At 42.9% G+C, this 11,561-nt stretch overlaps 1 protein-coding gene across 1 annotated transcript; it reads left to right on the forward strand.

Moving 5' to 3' along the window:
• Nucleotides 1-47: 47 nt before the first annotated feature.
• LOC308358415 (vomeronasal type-1 receptor 4-like) lies at nt 48-9,486 on the forward strand (the record flags this gene model as incomplete). Its single annotated transcript, XM_080828597.1, is given in 6 exon segments — nt 48-138; nt 3,907-3,950; nt 5,803-5,831; nt 6,110-6,380; nt 6,384-6,977; nt 9,241-9,486. Coding segments are annotated over 6 exon segments (1,275 nt in total).
• Between the last annotated feature and the right edge of the window lie 2,075 nt (nt 9,487-11,561).

Genomic DNA, 11,561 nt, shown 5'->3' on the forward strand with positions numbered 1-11,561 from the left:
GTACAAAAGGAATCCTCTGCCATTGAAAGATGCCACTTGGTATGAGGATGGACTTGACCTTCCCGTCTACCATGCTGTCCTCCTACTGCCTGCTGCTGCAGACCTCCATGCTCTGCCAGGATGTCATCGTGAACAGTGGTTCGGAGCTGCTGCCACTTTAGGTGCTCACCCTGGCTGTTTTCTCCAGTATGGAGAGGATTTCAAGTACAAAGATTTCAGCCAGCAGCCGTCATGGGCTGAGACCACAGATACTTCTGGTCTTTGGCCACAACAGTGAGACTTGGTGGGTCAGGTTGTCCTGGGAAAGGTCACAGCTTTTCCTCCACAAGGCCACTGGCTGTCCTCTTCTAAAACAAGACCGAGAGCCTAAGGACTGTTCTACACTCCATTGTTGGGAGAGGCAAAGCTGTCCCATCCTGGCCCTTCTCAGAAGCAGTTTCCTGCTGCCCTCTGGTTCTCTTTGATCATTTTGGCCAGGGCATCTTTTGTGGACTGCGTAGTCTCCTTATACTTCTAACAGGACCCAAACCACATACTCCCGTATGTGCTGTGCCACCCCTATCCCACGAGCACAGAGAGTCTCAGGATGGTCAGCTTCCGGTGTGATGCCAAAGCTTCTCACTCATTCCTCAGAGCCTGAGCTCCAGAACTTTTTAGAAGCTCATGGTGTTATTTTTATATTCTCTTCACGAAACAAGCATCATTTTATATTAAATGTGTGTTTTCTGTCAAAGTTATAAAAATAGTAATTAGTCTAAGGTTAATATAATGTGTACATTTGATTGTTAATGGGTGTTGTTTTTTCTTTATCTGTGTTAACATCGTTATGAATTTTAAATATAGTGTTTATGCTGTAGTTCTACCTGATTGGCCCCTTTGGGGAAGCTGTGTCCTCATTTCTTAGTTTTGTGTAAAATTTTATGCATACTTTTAAAAGTTAACAACAGTATCATTTCATTAGAGACTCATATGAATTCTCACCTTTATAGTATAAGGACAACAATAATCTCTTTCTCACATACCATCTTCTTTTTTTTCTGTTGGAAAGAGAATTTTTATTGTTTGAAAAAAAGTTTAAGGGTCTCAGAACCATTGTAATTTACCCGTTGGTAATAAGGCTTTATGGTTTCATCTTGCATTGTCATTTTTAGGACCCAACACTACTGTGCAAAGTAAGGACTGTCTATGTTCTAGCATGCTTCACCTCAAAATTTTAAAACATTTGTTTTATTACATTATCTTAGTCACCATACAATACATCATTCGTTTTTGATGTAGTGTTCCATGTTTCATTGTTTCCATATAATACCCAGTGCTCCATGCAATCCATGCCCTCCTTAATACCCATCACTGGGCTCATCCATTCTCCCCTGCTCCTGCATCCATTCTCCTCAGTTTGATTCCCAGTCTATAGTCTCTCATGGTTCATCTCCCCCTCTGATCTCCCCCGTTCACTTTCCTTTCCTTCTCCTAATGTCCTCCATGCTATTCCTTATGTTCCACAAGTAAGTGAAACCATATGATAAAATTAGCTTTCTCTGTTTGACTTTTTTCGCTTAGCATAATGTCCCCTGGTTCCATCCATGTTGATGCAAAAGCTGGATATTCATCCTTTCTGATGACTGAGTAATAATCCATTGTGTATCTTCTTTATCCACGCATCTGTTGAAGGGCATCTCGGCTCTTTCCTCAGTTTGGCTATTGTGGACATTGCTGCTATGAACACTGGGGTGCATATGGTCCTTCTTTTCACTACATCTGTATCTTTGGGATGAATACCCAGTAGTGCAATTGCTGGAACATAGGATAGCTCTATTTTGAACCTTTTTTTAATTAAATTTTTTATTTATTTTCAGCATAACAGTATTCATTGTTTTTTCACCACACCCAGTGCTCCATGCAATCTGTGCCCTCCCTAATACACACCACCTGGTTCCCCCAACCTCCCACCCCCTGCCCCTTCAAAACCCTCAGGTTGTTTTTCGGAGTCCATAGCCTCTCATGGTTCACCTCCCCTTCCAATTTCCCTCAACTCCCTTCTCCTCTCCATCTACCATTGTCCTCTATATTATTTGTTATGCTCCACAAATAAGTGAAACCATATGATACTTGACTCTCTCTGTTTGACTTATTTCACTCAGCATAATCTCTTCCAGTCCTGTCCATGTTGCTACAAAAGTTGGGTATTGGTCCTTTCTGATGGAGGCATCATACTCCATAGTGTGTATGGACCATATCTTCCTTATCCATTCATCCGTTGAAGGGCATCTTGGTTCTTTCCACAGTTTGGCGACCGTGGCCATTGCTGCTATGAACATTGGGGTACAGATGGCCCTTCTTTTCACTACATCTGTATCTTTGGGGTAAATACCCAGTAGTGCAATTGCAGGGTCATAGGGAAGCTCTATTTTTAACTTCTTGAGGAATCGCCACACTGTTATCCAACGTGGCTGTACCAACTTGCATTCCCAGCAACAGTGTAAGAGGGTTCCCCTTTCTCCACATCCTCTCCAACACACGTTGTTTCCTGTCTTGCTAATTTTGGCCATTCTAACTGGTGTAAGGTGGTATCTCAATGTGGTTTTAACTTGATTCTCCCTGATGGCTAGTGATGATGAACATTTTTTGTGCTCTTAAGATTTTATTTATTTACTTCACAGAGTGAGAGAGAGAGAGATCCCATGTAGACAGAGAAGCAGGTAGAGAGGGGGGGAAGCAGTATCCCTGCTGAGCAGAGAGCCAAATGCAGGACTGGATCCCAGGACCCTGAGATCACAATCTGAGCTGAAGGTAGAGGCTTAACCCACTGAGCCACCAAGGCACCCTCTGCATCAGTTTTCTAGAAGGATTTGGTATAGGCCCATCCCCAATGCTGTTGCAGGATTTGAGATATTTCTAGGAGGGCAATGTCCCTGCCGACGGTGAGGAAAAACTCATGTTATGAGCTTCAGGTCAGAGCTGTGTGTCTTTGCATCCCTCCTGTGGTAAAGGACATGCAAGGGCAGGTTTTTCTGCATTTCAGGGACCTTCTCCCTGTGGGGAGGCAGGTGACAAGGGAAGATGTATCAGTTTGTTGGTGTTGTCGTAAGAGGGACCATGAGCTTGGGTCTAAAGCAACGGAAATTTATTGTCTGGCAGTTCTGGAGGCAAACAGTCCAAGGTCAAGGTGTCCTCAGGGCCATGTTCCCTCTGAAGGTCATGGTGGAGCATCTCTCAAAGGCTCTATCCCAGCACTCTGTTCGTTGCTTGTGGCTAAACAAATTTGTGTTCCCCCAGATTTCCTTTTTCTGTAAGGATACCAGTCATGATGGACTAGCCGCCACCCAACTCCACCTGACCTCATCTTACCGGATTCTATCTTGAATGACCCTATTTCCAATGAAGGCCATATTCTGAGGTATGGGGAGTTAAGACTTCAGCGTATTAATTTTGATGAGACTCAGTGCAACCCATAAACCATGGGATACATTGATGCTTTTGAAAAGGGAATCTTTTTACTTATTTATTTATTTTTCCAGAAAACAAAAGTTGAGGGAATATTTCCCCGCTTCTTCTATTTAAAAAAAATCCTTTTTTTTATAATGTTATCTTAGTCACCATAGAATATAGCATTAGTGAGCCCCATGGGTAGCTCAGTGTATTAAGCCTCTGCTTTCAGCTCAAGTTTTGATCACAGGATCCTGGGACTGAGCCCCGCATCAGGCTCTCTGCTCAGCGGGGAGCCGGTTCCCCATCCCGCCCCCCAACCTACCTGTGATCTCTCTCTCTCTGTCTAATAAAAATAAATAAATAAATAATAAATAAAGAAAAGATTTTAAAAAATACACCATTAGTGTTTTCTGCAGTTTTCCCAGATTCATTTGTATGTAAAAGACACCTTTAAAGTGTGTGGTTTTTTTTTCCCAGATAATGATAAAGAGGCTTGGAAAATTGGGGAGCAAAGGGAAAAGGTGAGCCACATTGGGCTCTCTGCTCCATAGGGAGACTGCTTCCTCCTCTCTCTCTCTGCCTGCCTCTCTGCCTACTTGTGATCTCTGTCTATCAAATAAATAAATAATATCTTTAAAAAAAAAAAGACTTGCTAGCTAGAAACTTGTAGTTGTTCTTCACAATTGGCACCTGGGAGAAAGGTTTTCAAAAATATTCTCAGCTCCCAAGCCTTTCAGTGCCAATGCTGCTTCAGGTGAAATGATAATTGCAGTTGTGAAGGGAGGGGAGCTCCCAGAGTCATAAACACACATCTCAGTGCCCAGCAGCCCTCTTGCACCTGTACTGCCTGCTCTGACCATCACCCTGAGCTCTCCAGTTGGGCAGCAGGAAGGATTTGGTGGGTTCTCTGCATCTTTCTATCTGAGAGGTACAGTCTGGAAGGCAAGGAGTTGTCTCAGGAGTCCAGGTGAGGGAGCATAGTGGACAAAGGGGGATTTCTGTGTATGAATGTGGTCCAGTGCCGAAGCCGGGCATGGAGGTGGAATTCATCCCAAGGCAGGAGCTGAGTCAGTAAAGAGAGATGTAGATGCTAGACCAGCACCCACCCCCGATGGCTCCTGAGGCCACAGAGTAGAATCCTCCCTGACAGTGACTGTTGTGTTTTCATCAGAGGGGTCGTCAAAACTGACTTTTTAAAGTGTTAATTTTAATTCCAATTACTTACCACCAGAGTTACAGTTTTTTTACATGTACAATATAGTAGTTCAACACTTTCTCCAAAGATCTCTGATTTTTAATGTGCCTAAGGACTGTCATTCTGGAGTGAGTCTGCTGTCGAGTCTGTGTTACTGGAGCCATAGCATAATTTGCAGATCTTGACATGTGCAGGCATAGCACCTCCATGTTTGTCATAAATGTTGGATGTATGTATAGAAATCATGTGATCATGTGCAGACACAGTGTGTCAGATCACAGTTGCTGGAGTGGACATGTTTAATATAACTCTGGGTCTATGAAGTGCTTAGTGGATTAAATACTTGTGTATCAATTGGTTACGGAGGGACTTTCCCCATTAAAGTAGGGAAGCATCATTTAAGAAAAATGAACTTAACGCATTTCAGACATGATTTCTAGGCTCCAATGTATCTTGTGTTGTATATGCTGCTATTAAATATTAGAATACAAATCCAAAAACAATGTCACTTATACAAGATACAAGGTTTCTACTGTACATTGCTTTTTGCATGTCTGGTATTTCAGTATCTTGCACAGATCTTGCTTTACAGCTACTAATTCTGTTTTATCAGGTATTCATAAATACATACATATATGATCTGAATGTAGTCGTTATTTTGTTTCTACTTTACACAACGTAATCTGGCAGTGGTGCGTCTTGTGCAGAGTCTATGCCTTGTACATTTGTTCCTGGAATGAAAGCAAATGATTCTTTCTGTTGATGTGTTAATTTTGAGTCATTCTTGCATTCATGTAGTGCAGCTTGTCATGGGGCAGGGTCCTGTATCTTTGTAGGACTGTAGTCAGTGCATCTGTAGTTTATTACTAACTATAAAGCTTAATTTACATTCATATTGGGTTATAGAACAGTCTTCATAAATAAGTGAAAACTCATCATTAAGAAGAGTTCAAATATGGCAGCAATCTCAATTCAGGTGACAAGATGCAAACATAAGACTAAATTGAGATCTGGTTTATTTCAGGAACCACAGCTGACTATTATTTTTGTATAGTATGGATTCAGAGTACTAGCCTTGTGACCAGCCCAGCCAGGTTCCATTCCCCCCCTGGATTGATGAGTGAATTGAGACAAAGCAGTTCACCTCTGTGTAACTGTGTTGTCCTCATCTTTTTGAGGAATGCAGTGAGGAATGCCTCCTGAATCTGTGAGAATTAAGAAGCTCCCCCCATGGGTGGCCATTAAACCAGCGATTCACACTTGCAAGTGTTTGGCAAAGGTTGTGTATGTAACTCTCGGAACACCCTAAATGACTGAAGAATGTTAGTATTTCAAAGTAGGGAGTGTAGAAATGTGAAGAATATCAGATTTCAATCGGCACAGTTCATGTGGCCCACAGGTGATATTCCCATGTAGGATCCTCTAGCCCAGAAAACAGAGATCAGTCACTGATATTTGACTGAGAACTGACAGAACGTCCACTAGGGATCTGACAATAGGAGTGATCGTCTTAATACAGACTCTGGTTGGAATTCTGGGGAACTTCTCTCTTCTTTACCACTATCTCCTCCTTGATTTGACTGGGTGTAAGCAAAGGCCCACAGATTTGATTGTCAAAAACCTGACTGTAGGCAACATTTTGGTCCTGTTCTCTGTTGGAATACACAATACAATGTCATCTTTTGGGTGGTATCACATCCTCAGTGATTTTGGATGCAAAATTTTCCCCTATGTTCGTGGGGTGGGCAGGGGGGTGTAGATTGGCACCACTTGCCTCCTGAGTGTCTTCCAAGATATCACCATCTGCCCCAGGAACTCCAGATGGGCAGCACTTAAAGGGAAAGCTCCCAAGTGCATTGTCCCTTCAGTTGTCCTGTGCTGGCTCTTGCAGATATTGGTAAATGTCCTGTCTCCTTTGCTTATGACTGTCACTTTGAACAACAAAAATATCACAAATAGAAAAAGTTTTGGGTGCTGTTCCAGTATTCGTCTAGAGAAAAGCAGGGAGTTACTGAATGTTTCATTGTTGTCATTCCCTGATGTGGTATTTTTGGGGCTCATGCTCTGGGCCAGCAGCTTCATGGTCTTCCACCTGTACAGGCACAAGCAGCGGGTCCAACATATTCTTGGGACCAACATCTCATCATCGCCTGAGTCTACAACCACGAAAACTGTCCTTCTTCTGGTGAGCACCTTTGTCTACTTTAACACCCTCTCCTCTGTCCTTCGTATTCTTTGGGGTATTTTTGATCATCTCAGCTGGTACCTTTTGAACACCAGTTTGGTGATTTCTCTGTGTTTCCCAACCCTCAGCCCCTTTCTGCTCATGAGCGGCGACCCCAGGATATCCATGGTATGCATTGTATGGATAATGAATGTAAAATCCCCTCATGTTAGAGAAATATGTAAATTATAGGAATTTCTTATATGTTCCTAATGTTGGTAATTCACTCATCCCCTCCGGGTCCAGAGTACAATGATGAGAAGCTAACAGAACATCTTGGTCATCTCCTCCAAAGTTAACAATATGTCATAATTGTAATTGTAATGTGATACTATATAATTATCTTACAAATACTCATGTGTTTGAAGTTTTGCTATTGGTCAGTGGAGCAGCATAGAAAGTATGTAATTATAAACACCAGCTCCTGAAACATTCTGAATATTGTTGAGATGTCTTTGTGTGTGTCAGGTAAATTTGTCACCTAAATTTCCTAGAGGTGAAGTAGGCATTGAGGTGTAGGGAAAGGAGCATGAAAGTGGATCATCTTGTGTCAGGTCACGGTGAACCTGAAGAGAAATGTAGCAGAGGGAAAATCAGTCATTGAGTACAGGTTTAGGGGTCAGTGGTCATTTTGTAGTTTTCCTACTAGAGGAGCAATAGTTAGTCATGTGAAGTATGATGTCATGGGCGCTTGGGAGATGAGCACTGTAAACATTTTCAGGTGGAAATCGACAGACTGAACTGGAATGGGTCGTGGAGAGCATAGAATTACATTTTACCTAGTTCTTAACATCAGGTGATTGTAACACTTTTAAGTGACATGAATTCCATAGAATTGGCATCTGTGGAAGGCAGATCTTTCTCTCCTTTGTGAAGGGGATTTGGGCCTGTTGGCAAGAAAGGGGTTTGGTGGTGAACACTCATGTCCCTGAAGTGATGAGAGTAGTTTATGGTGGAGACTTTCACTGACTTTGGAGGGCTGAAGGGAGAGCCGTTTGAAAGGTAGAGACATAAATCCTTTCTGTTTATGTGGAGGTCGTGGGTCCTTGATTTTCAATTTTCCTAAATATTAGGAGAGAGGTTCTTTTTTAAAAAGATTATATTTATTTACTTACGGGAGAGAGTGAGAGAGGGTTAGCCCCATGGAGAGGCAGAGGGGAGGGAGAGGGGGAGCAAGAAGGAATCTGAGGGCGACTCTTCACTACACATGGACCTGACTGTGGGTTTCATCGCACAACTGCCAGATCATTGAGCTGAAGCCGAGTCAAACACTCAGTGGACTATTCCACACAGACCCCTCCCTCTCTTGGAGCGACTTTTATGTAGTTGATATCTACGTGTGTATCTATCTATACCTAGATATGGGTATGTATTTTTTTAAGATGTTATTTATCCATTTGACAGACAGAGATCACAAGCAGGCAGAGAGGCAGGCAGAGAGAGAGCGGGAAGCAGGCCCCCACTGAACAGAGAGCCCGATGTGGGCTCCATCCCAGGACTCTGGGACCGTGACCCAATCCGAAGGCAGAAGCTGCAACCGACTGAGCTACACAGGTACAGGTACACCTAGATATGGATGTTCTTTAGATTGTATATACAACTTTGTTCCAAAAAATGGAACCCGTATTTGTAGCTCACAAGGAACACTTAAATTGTTTCCAGAAATTTGATCACAACACAAGAAGAAGAAAAAATAGATGTTGACACACTCATACCTACAGTTGTGCATGTACAGATCTATTTGTATGATCTCTGTGTCAATAGACAATATAGATGTAGAGTTAATCATGTTTGTTATCCACCAATCAATGTACTAGAGCTTTGTTCTTTGGGAAAATTTTCAATAGTATCAGTTATAATAATGCCCAAATCAAGGCCTATGTGATCTGATGTGTATATTGCCCTGTTGATTGTTTGATTGTCAAAGATCCATGAAATGCACTTTTCATTTCCCTACTTTAACTCTCTTGTTTTGCCATATCTCTTGAAATAACATCCTGTGAACAGAAGAAAAGTGTATGTTTTATTTTAAATGGAGTAATTAGAGTGAAGATGGCACTGCCCGGTGGTAGTCCAAAGGAAAACGGCTGTCCTCCACCCCTGGAAAACCTGTTCCTTCTGAGTGGGTGGTATTATGCTACCTATTCCTGCTGGAACTCTTCATATTTCTGTACGAAGCTCTCCTGCTACCATCTCCAGCAGCTGATGTGGCAGTGGATATGGTGATACCTCTCCTGAGGTTTTGGAATTGAAGGAGTATGAGTCTTTCTTGGTACAAAGAGAAATCTGTGCCATTGAAAGATGCCACTTGGTATTAGTGTGGACTTGACCTTCACATCTGCCATGCTGTCCTCCTACTTCCTGCTGCTGCAGACTTCCGTGCTGTTGCCAGGATGTCATCATGAACAGCACCTTGCTCTTGTCCTGTGGCTCAGAGCGGCTGCTCGAAGTGCTCACCCTGGCTGTTTTCTCCAGTATGGAAAGGATTTCAAGAACAAAGATTTCAGCCAGCAGCCATCACGGACTGAGACCACAGATACTTCTGGTCTTTGGCCACAACAGTGAGACTTGGTGGGACAGTGTGTCCTGTGAATGGTCACAGCTTTTTGTCAGCACGGACATTTGGGTAACACACTGAGCCCAAGGCCGGTGGACATCCACTATTATTTTTTTAAAGATTCTATTTATTTTTGAGAGAGAGAGAGAGCGAGCACACATGCAGGAGCAGGTGAGAGGAGCTGAGGGAGAAGAAGACTCTCACTGAGCAAGGAGCACTCAATCCCAGGTCCTTGGGATCATGAACTGAGAAGAAGGCAGGTGCTTAACTGATTGAGCCCCCAGGTGCCTGGCGTCCACTTCCAAAGCAAGACTTCTTCTAAAGCAGGAGACTGTTCTACCATGCAGACTGGGAGGGGAAAGGCTGTCCCCTCAGAACTGCCCTTCTCAGAAGCAGTTTCCTGCTGCCCTCCAGTTCTCTTTGATACTCCTGGCCAGAGCATCTTGTGTGGACCAAGTAGTAAGTAGTGTGGGCTTCGCAAATGACCACAGTCTCATACTCCCCATATGTGCTGTGCCACCCTTTACAGTAGCAGAGAGAGCCTTGGGATGATCTGCTCCCAGGGTGACACAAATCCCCTCACCTCGTTCCTCAGAGACTGAGCTCCAGGACTTCTCAGTAGCTCACTGTTATTTTCCTTCCCTTATTTTGAAAGAAACACCTAAAAATAATAAATTTGCATTTTTTGGTCAAAAAACAATAAAGGTAGTAATTAGTCCATTTATATTTAATATAATAATTCATATATTTGCATATGAGAGGGTTTGTTAATTTTTAAACATAATTTTCATGTTATAATTCCTTGCACTAATTGACCCTTTTCTGAGTTGTATCCTTATTTCTTTTTTTTTTTTTATTTGATAGAGATTACAAGTAGGCAGAGAGGCAGGTAGAGAGAGAGGAGGAAGCAGGCTTCCTGCTGAGCAGAGAGCCCGATGCGGGGCTTGATCCCAGGACCCTGGGATCATGACCTGAGCTGAAGGCAGAGGTTTAACCCACTGAGCCACCCAGGCGCCCCTATTCTTATTTCTTAGTTCTATTTATTATTATTATTATTTTTTTTAATGTTTTATTTATTTTCAGCGTAACAATATTCATTGTTTTTTCACCACACCCAATGCTCTATGCAATCCGTGCCCTCCCTCCTACTCACCACCTGGTTCCCCCAACCTCCCACCCCCCGCCCCTTCAAAACCCTCAGGTTGATTTTCAGAGTCCATAGTCTCTCATGGTTCACCTCCCCTTCCAATTTCCCTCAACTCCCTTCTCCTCTCCATCTACCCTTGTCCTCCATATTGTTTGTTATGCTCCACAAATAAGTGAAACCATATGATAATTTCATTAAAAAATTTTTTTATTATGCTATTCACCATAAAGTACCTCATTAGTTTTTGATGTTGTGTTCCATAATTCTTTGTCTGCATATAACACCCGCTGTTCCCTGCAGTACGTTCCCCCTTAATCCCATTAATGGGCTATCCCATACTTTCACGCCCCTCCCAAACCCTGTTTGTTTTTCAGCATCCATAGTCTCTTATGGTTCGTCTCCCCCTCCATTTTCCTCCACCTTCATTTCCCCATCTTTCTCCTAATGTCCTCTATGCTATTCGTTATGTTTCACAATAAGTGAAGCCATATGATAATTGAGTTTCTGTAGTTATTTCACTTAGCATAATCTCCTCTAGTCCCATCCGTGTGGATGCAAAATTTTAGTGTTCATCCTTTCTGGTGACTGAGTGATATTCCATTGTGTATATGGACCACGTCTTCTTTATCCATTTGTCTTGTTGAAGGGCATCTCGGCTCTTTCCACAGTTTGGCGATCGTGGACATGGCTGCTATGAACACTGGGCTACCTATGGCCCTTGTTTCCGCTACATCTGTGTCTTTGGGGTCAATATCCAGTAGTGCAATTGCTGGGTCATAGGGTAGCTGTATTTGGAACGTTTTGAGGAACCTCCACACTGTTTTCCAAAGTGGCTGCACCAACTTGCATTCCCACCAACAATATTAGAAGGGATTTGGGGGAGGTTATTGTTCACTGCATCAGTATCTTTACTGGTTATTGGTCTAGTCCGGTGGCCAGTTTCTTCTTGTTTCAGCGTGGTAGTTTCCAAGAAGGCATCCGTCTCTTCCAGGTTGCTTAATTTGTTGGC

Source organism: Martes martes (assembly GCF_963455335.1).
Source record: "Martes martes genome assembly, chromosome: 17".
Lineage (NCBI taxonomy): Eukaryota > Metazoa > Chordata > Mammalia > Carnivora > Mustelidae > Martes > Martes martes.